Source organism: Cariama cristata, unplaced genomic scaffold (assembly GCF_000690535.1).
Source record: "Cariama cristata isolate BGI_N322 unplaced genomic scaffold, ASM69053v1 scaffold41200, whole genome shotgun sequence".
In the NCBI taxonomy this organism is placed as follows: Eukaryota; Metazoa; Chordata; class Aves; order Cariamiformes; family Cariamidae; genus Cariama; species Cariama cristata.
The window spans coordinates 369-19,068 of record NW_009594996.1 but is presented as its reverse complement, the minus strand read 5'-3'; the positions used below and the strand labels follow the sequence as shown (position 1 = coordinate 19,068).

General features: G+C 41.4%; 1 protein-coding gene across 1 annotated transcript in view; it reads right to left on the bottom strand.

Moving 5' to 3' along the window:
* Nucleotides 1-18,700, bottom strand: part of LOC104161511 (ecto-NOX disulfide-thiol exchanger 1) — a gene marked incomplete at both ends in the record, with an annotated part of 23,673 nt that overhangs the window by 4,785 nt on the left and 188 nt on the right. Inside the window, 3 exons of the mRNA XM_009699984.1 lie at nt 8,721-8,954; nt 16,749-16,955; nt 18,691-18,700. The exon at nt 18,691-18,700 is cut by the window's right edge and continues 188 nt beyond it. Of these exons, the coding sequence (XP_009698286.1) occupies nt 8,721-8,954; nt 16,749-16,955; nt 18,691-18,700 (451 nt within the window). The remainder of the gene's footprint in view (nt 1-8,720; nt 8,955-16,748; nt 16,956-18,690) is intronic.

The window sequence follows — 18,700 nt, the reverse complement described above, 5'->3', positions numbered from 1 at the left end:
AAAGAGGTGGACACTTGTCATACAGGCTTTGTCAGTCCTGTTTTAGCTGTTTTTTTGAGGATGAGGTGAACTGTGTCCCAGAAGTGTCTGCTTCCTTCAATCGGCTGTAAAGGGAGCCTGGGGTGATCCCATATATAGACATCTCTGCAACAGATGTCTACATTTGGTCAGAGTAATCCCAACTGTTACACAAGTGCACCAGTTACAGAACACCTACCCAGCATTTGTTTACCTGTGTTGGGTATTCAGTCATACTGCAAGCTGTGATACATGCTATGTCATTTTAATACTACCCATCTATTGAGGATGGCTTGCTGGGTGTCTGTTGACAGAGTTTTCCTGGTACTGCTAGACTCAATCACAGGCCTCTAGAGATAAGATATTTCAAATTCCTCTTATATCAACTGAGGATGTTTGGCACTTAAATCCTAGCTCACAACTTAGATGAAACGAAATATAAAGAAAAGAAAACACATCCCTAGAGCTGCCTGGGAAATTGTCAACAGGGATATTTCTATGAAAAAAAAGGAATAATTGTTGACAAATGTTTTGCATTTTTCTGCTTGTAATTTGACCATGTCTAAGCAACCCCAACTGGAATAAACTTCGTAATAGAAAAAGCTATGACAAGAACTGCTACAAAATGGTATACTGAGAAAAAGTGTTGGAAACAGATTTTACTTCCATCTTGTGGAATTTTCCTGATGTAACACAGGGCAGAATTCAGCTCAGAGTAAACTGATATGTTGTGACTACTTATCTCTCAATGTTAAGCACCTCCATAAGATGCCTTCACAACTTGGCTGACAGTGTCTAAGGCCTTAGCCATTAGAAAGGAGATAGACTAATCCATCACTCTGAAGCTAGGCATTCAAACACTCTTTTTACTATCATTTTTACATTTATAGATATATTGCAAATATAGCTAACTTTATACTTCTGTATTTCAAGAGTGACATTGTGTGCTGGACTTCTAGCCAGGACAAGATCAAACACTGGGCTACAGTTGCTTTTAGCCTTGTTAGATCTTCCCAACTCTGGGCTTTCTCAAATGTTTGAAAGGTATCTGAGAATTCACACAACACTTGGAGACTTTCTAAATCGCAGCAATCCTTCTATGTTGTCCTATGGGCCATGGTGTTGTCCAGAGTCAGCACATACTATCTCTTGTCCCTAATCTTGCTCCCCTAATGCAATCTCCTAGGCTTGCAAGAAGATGCTGAAAAGACAGAGGTGTTGTTCTTTATCCTAATGACTACTCCTAGAAAGCTCCTGCACTGGCTGTGTATGTCTTGGGTTGCATTAATGATCTCATTTTTCTCTGGCCATTCTGTAAGATGGGAAGGGACAGGTGTGCCCTTATGCTAAGCTCTGCCCTGACCAGTAGAAATGCAGTTAACAAACACCCCTTGAAGGTATTCTTGTGAGCACTGAGAATGAGTATGCTGCAAGGCATGCAGAGAGGGGACGAGAGTCGTGGGATATGTCCCATCTATTTGCCTCTGATTGACAGCCTGTCCTCGGTCAGTTGTAGCTGTGCCATAGGAAGATGTTGTGTCACCTGCCTCATCCCCACCTGCTGAGCACTGACCCTTTGCTCACAGTTACACTGCCCTCAGGTCTGCCTGGAACTGCTCGGCTGATCACACTCCAGTTTGCCAAACTGGGATCAGATCAGCTGTTACAGGAAAGTGGTAGGATGCAAACTTCTTCACTCCATGTAACTGCAGCCAGGGGAGGATGTATAGCCAAGGTTACTGTTAATCGGACTTCTGATTTAATAATTTATTAGACTATAACTAAGATTTCTAAACCACAATCACTGAATTCAATATGAAAAATAATAAACCACAGCGAGTGACTGCTGTGGGTGAATCAGGTCAGGGAAAAGGTTTACTAACCCCTCTCATCAGCAGGTTCAGCCCAGCTCCCCTGTGCATCAGGAACAATTTGCTTCCCAGCACACGCCACTTTTGGTGCCACAATGATGACCTATTTTTCTCTTGGCTTAAGAGCTTCTCCTGCACAGAGTGCCTGCCACTGACCTAGAAACACAACTCTTCAGCTACTACCCTCACCTTCTTTTTTTCCCTGCTCAAACACCTTATATAATTGTGCCATGCAACACACACATTGGTCTGGTACTTTTAGGATTAATAACATTTTTAACCCAATGGCACTGCATAATAAGAGAAAAGCAGGGAATAAAAATTCTTACTGCCAAAGGGCTATTTTAAAGAATTATTAATATCCACCTCACTATTTCTTAAATAGCCTTAACTGTACGCTACAATCAAGAAACTTTTCCAGTTATGTAATAAATGACTAGCTGAAACCAGATTTGATAAAAATATGTATATACATTTACTAAAAGATATCTTAAAAGGTACTCTCTCCCCCCTGTATCATCAAGCTCTTTCTTCCAAATTAAATCACACAAGATTCTTCCAGAGGTGGGTGTTTCATGTGAGACACAGAAATCCATTATCTTATCCTGCTGATGCCATTATTTCCAATAAAAAGTAATTATGAGGGTATTGAGTTTCCTCCCTATTTCTCAAAATCACACCACAAACTTTCAGATTGGCAAGCTGCAGTTTCCCCCTTCACAGTAATTAACTTGACTCATTTTGCAGTAAGGTACATTTAATTAAGTAGGTTTATATTAAAACCTTAAAATTTGCATTGACACAATACAGATTAGGTGAAGGAGGACACTTTCAGTAATACACTTAACAGCAAACGTACTTCTTCCAGGCTTTCAGGGGGAGGTGCCCAGGGAATTGGGTTACCAGGCTGCCAATAGCTGAACCCACCTTATGCTCCTCTGCAAGTAGACAAAAGTGCCCTCGCACCATGCCTGCTCAAAGCCCCTGTGCGAGGCTCTTGGCGCCAGATGTATTGTGTCACAGCAGATGTCAGCAGCATATGGAAGAAGGAAGGAGAAAATGATGATCTAAAAACGGGAAGGGCGAGTGAACAGATTTGACGCTAAAGTGTTGAAACATGTCCGTTGTATGGCTCTGTCCTGATGTACTACTAATAAAAAAAGATTGTGCTAAAAAAAGGTCTGGAGTCTTTCAGCAGCAATTAAACCTGGCATTCATTGGATTTGTTTGGAGGATCTCAGCTTTGCCTCCCCTTCTGACGTAGCCCTGCACTGAACTCGATCCTTTCTGTGTGAGACTTGTCTCTCTGGATAACTGCACCGCTTCTGCAGCGCTCCACAAGTCTGGCTTTCGAGTGCAGAGTGATAATGAAAGCAGCGTGGCTTTCTTCTCAGTGAAATATCCTATTTCCCAAGCAATTAAATGTTGTTTATATTTCAAATGATGTGCAAGGGTTGAGATTGTCAGGCTTGATGTTACCTGAATCTTGCACAAGATGCATCCCCGGTTAGTTCATTCTACTGTAACTGCCATCTATTTATTTAAATTTCCAATCTGTTCTCTCTTCAGGGGATAATACAGTGCCTGGCAAAGAAACCGCTTCTCAGTTTTTCAGATTACATTTTTTTAAATGGAAAACCTAATGAATAACTTTCCTGTGCTCATAAAGAAACACTATATTTAAAGGGAGGTAAATTCCAGGGTATTGTATATAACTTGCAGATATTTATGTCTCCTTTGCTCAAAACATTTAAAAAACAGATAATCAAATATGAAAAGATTTCTTTGTTAGATGGTGGAACTATTTAACTACCTGCAGCAAATAAGACAGATGTAGTATTTTAGAGGAGCTTATTTGCAAGAAGTGATTTCTGAAGATGACACCATTAGATACAGATATGCTTGAATTAAGAATACCATAATGTTCGAAATTCTGATTTGAAACGCAAATGTCACAAGCACATAGATTAAAATGTTTTGTTCCAATGCATCTGACAGAGCAGTGTTCCACTTAAGGATAAAAGGTTCAGCCTATCTCCAGTTGTGTGATGTTCTGGGCACCACATTACTCAACCGTTTATAAAGCACCCAGGAAAACAGATGTCAGAGTATGCAAATTTGATCCTAAATATCTACCGACACATCTCACTGTGCAGTAATAACGCATCTGATTTAATACTGAGGAATTAAAATCTCAGAGAAACACACCAAACAAAATGTTGCAATGAACCAGAAGACAAGAAGGTCACGTTTTTGTAATGTAATAGCAGAAGAGACAATATTCTGCTGGTTTTGTCAGAACAAGAACTCAGGGTCTATCCTCAAAGCCTATTTAAGGAAGCAATTCACATTTACACTTCACTGTAAAAGACCTTGGTTTCCCAGAAGTCACATCTATGAATTTATTGAGATATTTCCTCAAGGAAACATGGGTTTTTCCTAAGGCAGGAGGACGTCAGAAAGGAGGCCAGAAGTTTCATTAACTTGAGTTATGCTTAGTTGTTATCTTATTCCCTGGCAATCAGAGAATGGTTGGATGAAACTACTTGCAATGGCATGACAAATTTTGGAACATTTGAATAAAAAAAGAATACCTTTCGAAAATGTGAAGTTTTACTTTATCATTTTAAACAAATGGTGTCTATTTCTTATTTTGCTTTTTCCCTTCAAATCTACTTAAGTGGTTTAGAAGGTCAAGAAAAATCCCAAACAAAAATAACGTGACATGCAAAATTAAATAGCGGTTTTATTTTCCCAACTAGCTTGCAAACCTAAAATGTGTGGTACAAAGCTAAAACTGATCAGCATAGCCCTGTATGAGAAGGAGCTCATGTTTTTCCCTATGTTACCCATCCAGTTTGAATGATGGAGCTCATTTCACACTGACAATCCAGGCTCAGGTCTCTTCTGCCTTCTATATGCTGGACTCATGAAGAGTGGCAGTCTCCCATGGGAGTGCATGAAACAAATTTAAATCAAATATTTTGTGAGAAGTCATCTTTGCAATGCAGGAAATCTCCTCTTTTATGAACTATCATCTCCTTGGCTTCTCCTCTTTTTGGCTCTGGCTGTGACCAGCAGAGAACATCACTAGCAAATTATCAATGCAGAGCAGCTTGAAAAATGTTTAATCAATGAGAGTTAGTAGTGTAGGCCTATATTTTTAGAGCTACAGGCTCAAATCCATAAGACCTACACCCAAGATACCGGCAATATGTCACTGCCACATAGTGAAAAGTGGCAATAACAAAGCACAACAGATGAATACGGAGAGGAACAACACCACTGGCACTTACAGAAAAGAAAAGTGAATACACTCTTGGCTAACAACATGAAAGGTGCAGAAAAAAATGTCTACACTGCCAGCAAGGGAAGAGTTATGAAGGATTTCATTTGCAGGACCCTGAAAACCTTAATGGAGGAAAAAAAAGGAAAAAGGAAAAAGGACAAAGGAAGAAGGACAAAGGAAAAGGAAAAGGAAAAGGAAAAGGAAAAGGAAGATATACATAAAACAGCACTGTCTGCCACAGTCTAAAATTGAAAGTGGTGAAAAATTGCACTGGTCTGCAGTTTGATGGGTTTCCCTTATTTCTGCCTAAATCAAGTGTCCAAACCAAGTTCTTTGCAGATATGAAGGGATTTGGGATAGTCCACAGAGAGCAGGGAATAGAGAGCAAGTCATAAACCCTCGTGCTCTTGCAGGTATGCAAGGCCTCAAACGCAGCGAGTTCCCAGCCCCAGTCACCATGCAGTGCATTTTTGAGAAACCAGTTCTTTTTTTCTATGAAGCTCCATTCCAATAGAGACTACCTGGCTGATGTTTTATAATGAACTTTTGTTTCCAACTGGCATAAAAGATCCCTCTATACTATCTCACCCAGGCTCCTCTACTGCAGTTACTGCTGTACCAGGTGACTTCGGCACATGAGAGAAATAGGAATATGCTGACAACACTGGGGCAAGAGTTTCCAGCCAAGTCTGGTACACAAAACCAATGATTTCTTTAAGTCTTACACTGCAGTTTGCAGAAGGTGAAAAAAGATATTGACACCTCTGTTATAGACTCAATAAATATCTAGACCACAACAGGGGACTGGCTGATGAGCCTAGTTCATCTCTGCTCACTGTCAGACTTCCTTGCTGTCAAGAATTTCCAAGGTTATTTTGACAACAAAAGTTGCTTGGATTCAGACCAAGTTGTCTACATCTGTGATTGTAAAGCAGTACCTTGGGATGACAGATGTTTAGCTATTTTGGCTTGCTTTTCAGCTAGCGTTGCTCAGTGAAGTTCTGGAGGCATTGCAGGAGCTGAAACCTGCACGTTGGGCACCGGCAGCTCTGTCTCATGAGCTGGCAAGAGAGCTCAGGAGTCTTTTGAAGTGAGTACCATGGGGAGGTCATGACTTTCCTTAAGAAAACAACTGCAAAGCATCTGCTCAAAACTCAGTCTTTCAAGGTGAATCCTGCCAAGAGCAGATATGTTTTGATCCTTCTTTTCTTTAGGATGAATTGCCCAGTCTTTTGCAGCAATGCAGATCTGGTGATATCCAGAGACCTGAGATGTTGACCCCAAATTTTATATATATGTGTGTGTGTGTGTGTGTGTGTGTGAGAGAGAGAGAGAGAGAGAGAGTGTGTGTGTGTACCTATATACATCTTCTGTTAGTGAATGTATGATGACAAGAACTGCCCTTTGCCAGAGTCAAAGAATTTTTTTTAGTGTTGCTGTACTTCTGCTTTTAGGTTGTCACAAAGGGCTTGTGGTGAATCTCTGCTGCCGAAGGAAGGCCGTAATGTTCCACCCTACTGCCTTACAGACACTGGCTATGATGCCATAGGAAAAGTAAAGCAGATCAGTACAATGACTGAACTCTACCTCTGCTTTCTAGAGTAGCTAATACAGGAGACAACTCATGACCAGTGAGAAGAACAGGGGGTTCTTTGCATTCTCCATCCCCAACAATTCATACAGATTCAGGGCTAGTACCAATAATCTTGTTACACGGCAATGGCTAATTAGCAAAGTTCTTAAAACTGCAATATATTTTTTTGCTGGATTTGAATTATTTTTTAAGCAATAAATAATAAACTTATTGTTTTGGTTTCTTAATTTTTTAGAGTTAATTCTTTATGTTTCTGAAAGTTTATCTTTGTTTCCAGAGAAACAGTCATGTACCTGGTGTCTGTCTATATCGTGCTCAAAATATTCCTATATTAAACGTGTACATATAGGCCAAGCTCTGGTCAAATGTCCCTCAGGAGAACCAAAGCTCTAAATACTTGGAATAGATTTTAATTAAGTACGGAAACTTCCCAGAATGAAGAGAAAAACCCTTCTAAATATAGACATCTTAAACATCTTGCAAAAACCCACATTCAGTTGCCCCAAGCAATGGCTAGCCACACGGAAGAAATTGTCCAGACTTCTTGCATTTTCTGGCTTAGTTCAGGAAACCTCTAGGCCTTACTACATAAAGAAAAACTTCCCTCTAAAAGATTAACTCCTGAAATATTCAATTGAAAACAGATTCTGGGAACAGATGAAACTAAAACTCTCTATTGTATTGTATAATCTCTAGAGGAGCCGGACTGGAAGCTAGGTAAGAATTAAAAATTCTTATATTTGGGCCTCTTTCCTTCTTTTCTCCTGGTCCATCAATCCACCTGGGTTATTTCACCAATTTCCCAGTTACTTAATGAACTATTTAGTAGAGGAATGTATGTGGTGAGAATATCAGTCAGTCAAACTAATAACGGACCAAAGTAACAGTGACAACTAGCAGCGACGAATGCAGTACTCAAAGAGACAGTAGGGTGCATCTCTGCTCCATGCTCCATGCTCCAAGGATGCAACACTTTGCACTGTCCTTCTCCAGCTTCCCAAACATGTTTCATAGTTAGAACAGAGTCCAGTGTGTTGACAGCTAGATAGCCTAAGTCTAAGCTGGATAATTCTGAAACAGTGGCAAGAATCACAGTTTCTTGTGACCTGGCACACAGTAAAGTAACGTGCTCAGAACCACATGGGGAAAGAATGCCAAACACAATTGCTGAACACTTAATGAAAACAAATACAACTCTAAGGGGCATGAGCAGTTGTTTACTTGATCTTTTTTTAAATTTCTTTATCATGAATAATTTTATTTCTTTGCTTCTTACTTTCTATGTTAACTATTAAAGACAGGAATCTTCAAGCTGCACCCTTGAAAAATATTAAGTTGGTGAGTGTACCTAGAAAAAAACAAACAAGCAAGCAAACGCATACCAAAACAAGACGCTATCTTGCACAAGTAATTATAACCTTAAAGAAGGAATGAAAGAATGGACAGAGCATGTCAGAGATAAGTTGTACCACTGCATCTGAGGGCCACATTAAAATGCAGCTCATGAGGGCAATTTAAATGCCAGGAACTGGGACAGTTGCATGCATGTAATATAGTAACATATCATCAGGGAAATAGAGACGTTTTAAGAATCAGGCCTTTAATATGAAGGATGTTTGTAACAGGCTGTCGTCTTAGGAGAGCATTTCCAAGGTAGACAACAGCAACTGAGCAGAAAAAAAAAAAACAAAACCAAAAACCAAACCACTGTAATATCCTGAAGGTTGTGTTTTAGCTGTTGAAGCACAGCTAGATGGACAGACTTTATACATTTCTTGCAACTGGGTGAGTATCATTATCATTGGCATAGAAATGGCATAGGAATGGAGGAAAGCTAAGAGGGCAAGTAATGAAATACATCGGAGAGAAATTGGCTCCCCTGCTCTAACTTCTAGATGGCTCCTGCTTTTAAGGAATAATACACTGGAAAGTATCAAATGCTGCTTACCTTTCAATTTTTCAGCAAGCAAAGCAGCTTCGTGTTCAGAATAATGCATTATTGCCGGGGGAGAAGGAGGGCGCAGTCTGTCTTCTTCCATCTTGCGTCTGTGGCGTTCTTCTCGGGCCAGCATTCTTTGTTTGCATTCCCATTCATAAAAGTCATCTCTTGCCTGAGCAAAATCAACATGAAGGCGACCTGAATCCTTTTTGTCTGTGCTAGATCCTAATCTCATGCGGTAACCTGAAACCAACAAGCAGAACTAACTGTTGCAGGACTTCTTTATTTTATTTTTTTTTCCCCACCCCTCAAGTACAGTTAAGTAAAAATGTACATTAACAGATTCCCACATATCTACGCAGGATGTATTGATCCTTGTGTTTTCACAGGAAGATAAACTTCCGTCCCCTCATTTTTCCTCACAGTTTTCTGCATCACCAGTCAACGTAGTAGGCGAGCTGAAAAAGCCGACCTTAAGTACAGGATCTGCATTCCTGTTTGGGAGTCCCTCAAAATATGTCCTTTTTGTAGCCAATACTTGCCAAACTTTGTAAGTGCAAAGGCCAGTGAAACAAAAAACAACTACTAAAAAAGGATCTGTTTTAGTCTGAATGTGAAGTCCTTCTTCCATTGATCCTGTTGAGACCATGTGCAGTTTAGTACTTTTCTCCAGCCTGCCAAAGGAATTGGAAGCATGGGGAAAGGCTGAAATTTTATAAAAATCATGACTACAGATGAATGAGAAAGTAGTGCTACATAAATTCCTGGGCCACAAAGAGGATAGTGTCATATCTGCATTGATGCTAAATCTCAAATTTTGAGGCTTTACAATTGCAAACACTACTTCCCAATTGCCTATTGGAAATAATCTGGCAACAAATGTAAACCACCAATAAATGAATTAAGTTCAGCATTCAATAAAGTAATTTTAAATGTGTGGATCGATTTATTAGGTATTTGCAAGACCCAGTTCAGACCAAATAATGAAACCTGCTGTGCCTCATCTTAGGCGACGTTCTACCCATTTGCTGTTGTTTGTGAACAGAGGACTTGTGAAGGTGGTGAATGGAGTCAAATCCATTTGGCAGTCAGTCACCAGTGATGTTCCCCAGGGTTCGATATTGGGGCCAGTTCTGTTTAATATCTTTATCAATGATCTGGAGGAGGGGACCGAGTGCACCCTCAGTCGGTCCGAAGATGACACCAAATTGGGTGGGAGTGTTGATCTGCTTGAGGGTAGAAAGGCTCTGCAGAGGGCTGTGGACAGGCTGGATCAATGGGTAATTGTATGAGGTTCAACTAGGCCAAGTGTTGAGTCCTGCACTTGGGTCACAACAACTCCATGCAACGCTACAGGCTTGGGGAAAAGTGGTTGGAAAGCGGCCTCGTGGAGAAAGACCTGGGGGTGTTGGTCAACATCCAGCTGAACATGAGCCAGCAATGTGCCCAGGTGGCCAAGAAGGCCAACAGCATCCTGGCTTGTATCAGAAACAGTGTGACCAGCAGGACCAGGGCAGTGATCGTCCCCCTATACTTGGCACTGGTGAGGCTACACCTCAAATCCTGTGTTCAGTTTTGGGCCCCTCACTACGAGAAAGACATGGAGGTGCTGGAGCAAGTCCAGAGAAGGGCAACGAAGCTGGTGAAGGATCTGGAGCACAAGTCTGATGGGGAACAGCTAAGGGAGCTTCTAAGGGAGCTGGGGGTGTTTAGCCTGGAGAAAAGGAGGCTGAGGGGAGACCTGATTGCTCTCTACGACAACCTGAAAGGAGGTTGAAGTGATGGGGGGTTGGTCTCTTCTCCCAAGTAACAAGCAATAGGACAAGAGGAAACGGCCTCAAGTTGCACCAGGCGAGGTTTAGGTTGGATATTAGGAAAAATCTCTTCACCAAAAGGGTTGTCAAACATTGGAACAGGCTGCCCAGGGAAGTGGTGGAGTCACCATCCCTGGAGGTATTTAAAAGACGTGTAGACGTGGTGCTTAGGGACATGGTTTAGTGGGTTTAGTGGGCATGGTAGTGTTGGGTAGAAGGTTGGACTTGATGATCACAAAACGTGGAGATGTGGTGTGTAGGGACAAGGTTTAGTGGTGGGCTTGTCCATGCTAGGTTAATGGTTGGACTCGATGATCTTGAAGGTCTTTTCCAACCTAAATGATTCTATGATCCTATGATTCATAATTTGGTCAATGTATCATATGCCAAAGCTAGCAGACTGCAAAAGTCTTAAGTCAGGGCTATAGAGTAGTACAACAGGGCCCTGCTCTGAACTAAAACCCTTGACTGCTGTCAGAGGAGAAACAAATCATGTCAAACCTATAAAAGGACCTTTTTGTGCCCATACTGTGGAAGAACCTATCTTTTTTTCAAGTTTTATTTCCAAGGCTGAAAGATACTCACAGAACTTTTTAAATGCTGAGAAAGTGTGAGAAAACAATATGTACAAAGCTGCAAACAGAGCCTTCATGTGCACGTAAAAGTTATCAGTCTGCACATGGCTAGCTCTAATTTTTCCATGCCAACCCACTGCAGTAGCCTCAGAAGCAGAGCAGCCCAGCAGAGACTTCTCAAATCATGGGAGGCTGCAGAGATGAACTCTGTGCTGAGCTGGCATATAGGAGGCTCTTCAGAAACACACACTACCACAACCTCTGTGTAATAACTCCAGGGACAGGAAACTCCTGTTTGAAACAGCAGGAAAAATGGTGTTTGCTGCTTTTGAACAGCAGTCCAAGAGAACCTAGCTTTCAGTCTTGTGGTTTGCCTGTGGTTTAAAGAGCTTCAGCACCTCACCACCACAGTTAAAACTCAGTTTTGAACTCTCCCCACAGACAGCAAAGCTAAGACCTGTGTAGTAGATTAGGAGCATCTTTGCAAAAATGCATATTAAGGCATAGTCTGTTTATTTTACTGTTGGAAAAATATCCTGCTGTATGGATACAAGGGACTGTCTGTACTACAGCATGTACGAGACAATAGCTTCAAAGACATTGAATATCCATATATGTAGTGATCCTTCCAAAGAAAGGTGTCTTTTGATTTGATATCTTCCTTTCAAACATCTTGTGGAGTTCAGCTAAGTAGCCTGTCAGTTAGGAAGAGGTATGACTTTCATTTTCCAGCAAGGACTCCAAATCCAGATGAAAAACTCAAGCTAAGTGTTTCAGAGATCCCTCAAAGCCAGAAGGCATCAGAAACTTCCATGGAACCTACCAAACCTGGTCTCCAAGGTTCAGAAGCTTGGGGTGAAGTAGGACTGAGTATTGGAAGGGAGGCAAATGAGGGGATTGTTTGTTATTTTCAAGCTCCTTTATTTTGCTCTGCTTTCTCTTGTTCAGAGGAGTAAACTACTTTTTCCCCCTGAGAAGGCTATTTGTGGTCATATAAGTACCTTTAGTCACAAGGTTTTGAAGGGAATAATTACAGATACTCCATATTCAGTCAGCTATAATAGAAGAAGAGGGTGGGTGACCTTTCAGAGTTGGGTTCTGAACTAATGAGGGAGTAATTATGTGGTTTTACCCATAGAGGTGTAGGTATGAAGGGGTCAGCCCAAAGGGGTCAGTGGTGCAGCTACCCTGATATCCATGACAAATGTTAACCCTCCCAGTTCAACTTGCCAGCTGCATTCCTCAAATAGTGATTGCTCTGTGCCAAAATGGCATTATCAGCAATGTGAAAGGACACTGCCAAGGTGCCAGGTCTCATAAACCTAAAATTAGATCTCCCAGCTGGGTTGTACTTTCCAGGAAGACACAATCTCTCTTCCTCTCCTCCCTCTTTTGCCTCCGTTGGCAGGAGCACACTGGACATGGACAGACCGACAAACACAGCACTGCAGGAAGACCTGTGGACCTCAAAGCCCCACTTTGGACTGTGCATGTACTGGCTGTGTGTGCACTGGCAAAGATGAGGTTTTCTAAAATGGCCCTAATTTTTTAAGTCAATGGGGATAATGGAAAAAAACCCATAGAACAGTGTAAATTGCAGTTCATAACCCGGTACCCTATGTAGTACTGGATAAATGGTTCCCTTTAGGTAACTAGTTTAAGTGTCTCCAAATTAATAGATTTTTGAAATTGCCCATAAATTGTATAAAAAAAAAATCTCACTGCTTGTTTATCTCTTAAGACTGAAGATGGCCAGCCAGTCAGGTGGTTTCCACCAGCACAGAAACCTAGAACAACCTGGGTCAGAAGGGACCTTGGGTGTCACCTAGTCCAATCCCCTTCTCAGAGCAGCGTCAACTTCAAAGTCAGATCAGGTTGCTCTAGGCTTGGCATCTTTCCCTTAACAAAAAAGCAAACACCTTTGGGATGGCTTCTTGCACCCTCCTAAATCAGGCTTTGCAGACACTACAGGACCAATGGCCTCGCCAGTGAAGAACAGACTCCTTGACAGGTTGACAAGATGCTGTGTAGCAAGCAGTGCACAACTGGCAGGTCCTGTTTTGTATATGGGATCCTTAGGCACCCATTTGGATTGGCAACTTTGAACTGTGGAGCAGTTGGGAAGCTTGCTCTTTTCCCATATTGTGTCTCCTTATTGATGTTTGAAGATATTTGAATGTATGAGAGAACCACCTGCCATTGCCTTCCCTTCCTGCACGGGCAATGAATTGCCCTTACAGACCCTTTTCCCCATCTCTTTGCTCAGGACTGCAGCTAGCACTAACTGCGTGCCTGGCTTGTCATTTTTAATTTCAGTTTCACACACAATGGCAGAGGAAAAGACTTTGGGAATTTGCCAAGATCCTCACTTTAAAGGAGCAACAACAGGAAAAATTAATGAGGGTGCTAAACAAAAATCAAACACAGTAGTTCCATATCACAGGTCTCGTCAAAACTCCCTGGCTTGACTTACCTTTGAGTGTTGCTATATTGGGGACTGGCCAATAGTTGCTCTCTAACTGGGGATCTAGATCAGAGTGTTGATGATGATCAGTGAGAACATAAAATAAAACCAGTACACAGTACCAAATGGAAACCCACAGGGGAAAATATCAGCACTGGAAAAATGCATACTCAGGCTTTTGAGGTATAAACAGGTCTGTCTCAAGCCACCTGTTTGTCCTGTATTTTCAAGTCCAGGACCATCAATATTTGCATGAATTACTGAATTGTCAGCCACAAAAGTACATACAGTTTGGAGAAGGAGCTTTCTCATTGGCTGGTATGTCAATTTTAGAAAGTCTTTAACTCAGGAGATCAAAATGTAACTTTCGGGGCTAAATGAAAGCCACCCCTCCTCAAGTTAACTTTTTTATCAGTCTTCTACCCATCTCCCAGTCTCCTTTTCATACATGTTTACTTGGGAACAGAAAGGAAAAAAATCACTGATTAAACTACTTGATGGATTTTGTAATCACTTGCACTATTCTGATGATAAGCACAGGATAAATACTAAATTTGATGAGATTAGATGGCGTAGACATACAAAACTGATTAGGCAGACAAATTATCATTATATTACAAATATCAAAGGCATGACTCTCCCCTAATATAACACGCGTACTATATTAACCACAAATTTCTTCTCTATGTCTCTTTTGTCTCTTATAGGGAAAAGAAAATGCCTTAACAATATGCTTTATCCCCATCATTTCAGAATATATTGAGAATGGAATAAAGACTGGTTAAACAACCCCAATATTTCAGTACAAATAAAACACACCCCTGCCTAGTACCAGACCTCCCTGCTCTGCGGTGCTGGGGGACAGTCAGTGCTCCCTGTTTCTTCTGCAGACTTCAGCACTGGTGGTAAAAAGAAGTGAAACTTGGCTGCAGCATGCCCCTGCTTTTCTTCCTCCTCCCTATCAGCTCCACTGGTTCTTTCCCTGATCTGGTCAGAGACACTAAGTACAACACTTTAGAAGAAAGAAAAGGTGTGGAGGAAAAGACAGATGGGGAGGGGGGCTGCAGAGCAGACGGTAAGAGGAAGCGTAGACAGCAGTGCAACTGTGACAAAAGGAAACGGAAGAAGGAAGGATGAACCAAGAACTTGGAAATAAACTCGAAGAAAATTCAGGATGAGGAAGGATGAGGAAGGGAATCTGCCACCTCCATCTCTGCTTGTTTCCCTTATTCTGAATGTGCACTGTAGTGCCTTATTAATGAGGACACATGGCAGCACAGGGAATTTCCTACCTCTAATCATCAAATCTGGTCCTCCAGGATTTAAGGTATATAAAATTAAAGTAAAACTTGACTTGGAATAAAGCAAAGGGTGCAGTCAACTGCAGAGAAGCAGGAAACTGAGCAAGAGGGACACTGGCTCTGGCCCAGGATCACAGCCTGTACGTTCCTGAGCTTCTCTTTCCTCTCTTTCTTGCCACTGTTTTGTTTATTATATACAGTAATAGTTCCTACTGAATCTGGTGTGCCCCTCCTCTGCTCCACTGCTTGTGGAGATGGGGCCCCAAGACAGAAGCTGGAAGCTGGGAAACGTGCTACTGCTTCTTACTACTGCAATGCCTGTGATCTGTCTCAAGGAACTACAGCGTTATGGAAGCAATGTAAACATACACATAAACAGGAAGGATGGAAATTGGGAAGAGAGGATGAGGAAGGAAGAAGACATGAAGTGAAAATAAATAAAAAAGGAGGAAAAAAAGGGGATGGAATAAAGATCTGGAAGAAACCTGAAAATACCGCAATATTTCAAAGAAATCTTTACATAGACCTCATAAAACTCACAATTTTCTGTAGCTCTTCAAACAGGTAATTAAAGCAAGCAGCCAAGTTAGAAAAAAAACCCCACAAAGGCAAACACAAAATCCTTTGTGAAACAAAGGAGCTAGGTTTTTCCTGATCACGTGTTTCAAAAGTTCAGATGTTTTCTTTTCTTTCTTTCTTTCTTTCTTTCTTTCTTTCATTCATTTTAAGATGTAGTTGACGGTGATTTGAGAGACCACTTGTTTCCAGCTGTGTGAGCTTCCTATGGACACCTACAGGACACTGAGGTCGTGTTCTTATTGCTAAACAGAAGACGGTTAGGGTGGGAGCTCAAACAAGATATCCCTAATCGTTAGCTGCCTCCCAGGCTCCATTTTGGACAGTCCCAGTGGGTTCGTTCGAGGTCACCCTACGGAGGGTGGGTGGCTGTAAGCCAGCCTCTGTCAGCTCGTCTCGGTCAAGGAGCAGTCCCTGGCCCTTGTTTATTTAAGAATACCTTGCACGTGGGGTGAAACTGCTACACTACACTTGTGGGGCAAAACACTTCTGGGTTTCTCTGGGACCCAGAAAGAGAGATGAACCAGCCTGTGGAGACAAATACATACAGGGGATAGGATCCATCTCAGAAAGGTGAAGGGCTCAGTTCGGAAGCCAATCCTCATATGAAGGAGTCTGTAATCTTGAGAGGGCACTGACAATCACTGAAGCCTGATATGTGAAAGCAGGATTGGTTTTCATCTTTTTCCTTCTTTCTTTTTTTCTTTTTTCCCTGTGAGTTAGAGAGGTTTTTTGTCTGTTCCTTTGTTAGAAAATAAAAGAGATTCTGAAATTTTACACCTGAGTTTCTGTGGCACTCGTTGTCCTGGGACACAACAGACATAGCCTACAGATGGGACTCAGAATCTAACCCATGTGGTAGCTGAATACATGCAGGCATAAAGGCGACTTTATTCAGACTGCACTACAAATCTATAAAAATATGCCAAGGAAATTGCCAGCCTATCAGAGAAATTGGCACTGGAAAACAGCAGTGTTCCTGGCCTAGTGCCCTCCTGTTTCCACAACCTGTGAGCAAAACTATATAAACCTGTGTACATCAAAAATAAGATTGTTCTGTGGTGAATTTCAGGATCTGTTGCATTGTCGTGGAACGGCAGGAAATTGCTCCTGGGTAAGCAACATACAAAACCACGCACAAGTCTTGGCAGACACAGAGAAATACAGAATTGCCCCTTGCCACTCCAAGCTACAGCCACTGAGCTCAAGAAAGACTTGCTGAGATAAAAGCTAAGAAAATAAGCAAACATTAGCATCACAAAATAGAAATGAGAAGCAAGGAAAATCCATTAAAGAATGTGAAGTACCAGAAAGGTAAATGGCTTTATCAACCATGAACTCCTCTGCAAAACGAATGTGACAAAAATTCTTCTTGCTTTTCCGAATTGCTGTTATATCTCCACACTGCTCAAAGACTTCCTGAATAATTTCCTCCGTTGCGTTTTCTGGTAATCCTCCAACAAACACTGTTTTACACCCAGGAGGTCTCTCTCTTGTTGAAGGTGGTGGAAGATCTAAGTCAAAACAGAAATCACATTGGAATACAAAATTTGTCTTTTGATCCATTGGCTCTATTCATTCCCCTCATCAGTTTTGGGCAGCAACAATTATTTGACATAGCATGGAGGTGGGAGAGGGAGAAGCAAAATTGAATATTGCAGAGATTGTCCAAAATCGATTACTTGAATCTAAACCTTTTCAAGTTTTAGGTGGTGTTTCATAGATTAATTCCTGCCACTGTGGGTTGTTCTCCAAGACAGACAGTAAGGTCTAAAAGGACCTTTCTTTTCCCTGCACAGTCACACAAAAAATAAAGAATATTTTGTTTCAAAGCAGGGGAGCTTCTGCAACTGACTTGATCCCATGCACAGATCTCAAGCACTGGTACAGTACATTCAAAGCCTGAACTTCACCATCTGTGGCTCATACCTATCGCTTGCCACACTCGCCAAGTGTGTGGGCCTTCTGCAAGCAAGCCCATGCTGCATACACCCCAGGAACTCGGGCTGGACACCTTTCCCTGGTCCTAGCATAATTTCATTTCTGTCTCAGAGTACAGGAGCACAGCAAACACAAAAACAAAGTGGGAAACACGACAAAGTGACAGCATGATGAAAACGCTCTGCCGGTTATCTGTTTTGTCTTGTTGCCAGATAATCGAGCGGACGCCAGCGCACAGGAAGGATAACCTCACTGTTTACAACTGCTCATGAGGTGGAGTGGCTAAAAATGTTATTTTTATGTACATATATAGAGAATATACACACATTTAAATCAGAAAACTATTACATTTTTGAAGGCTGTATAAAAAATATTCTCTGTTGTAACACTTCACCTTGTTTATATGTAGATTACTAGAGCATTCCTCTGAAAGTAATTCTCTAAGAAGGAATCTGACTGATATGACTTAGGGTTTTGGCCCTTTAACACAGTAAATGGGGTTACAACCTTAAAATATACGTATATATACATGTTCACACACACAGCCAGTTTGATTAAACCATGATTTGGGTACACTGTAAATCTAAAGCACCAGACTATTTGCTTAATTTTCTCTTTTGTCTTCACAGTGATAGTGAAAGCTGCCAGTCTGATGGCTCTGAAACTAAACTCCTGTGGCTAACATATACAAAATTAGGCTCTGTGCCTGAGCTGGTGGCTCAGAGGGAAGAGTTTTCCATTTGCACAAAGTCTCGGAAAGGGCAGAAGGAAGCCTGGTCCTTGCTCTCGAAGAGGAGAAGGAACTCATCTGCCATGCTGTCCCCCAAAAAATTGGAAGAGAGGAGCCGTAGTCCCCTTTTCCTTCCATCTCCCCCAGGGAGGGACCAGAGCTAGTCAGTGTTTGGGTACAAAGTGCTATGTTCAGGGACATGAGTCCAGATTGGTCCCATGTAACTGCAGGCACCTGAAGGGGAGCACAGAGATGATCAGCATCGTATAATCGTTATATTTTGTGACATTCTGATCTACAGATTTCTACTATAAGAAGTGTAGATCTTCAGGTTCTGTTAGCTTTGTTTAAGTATTTATTCTTCTTTTTTGTACAAACTGCTTTTTTTTAATTACATGACCTTACAGAGATGAATAAGTATGCTCTGATACCATACCATGTTTTACACACAGAGTAGACCTTAGAAGGAAACTCCATACTTGCCTACATTCTATTTTAAAACCATAATTTTTATTAGGTTAAAAATATTTCATGCTATACATTTAGGACAACAACATTCTTTCATCAGATCCACTTACTTGGGTTTGG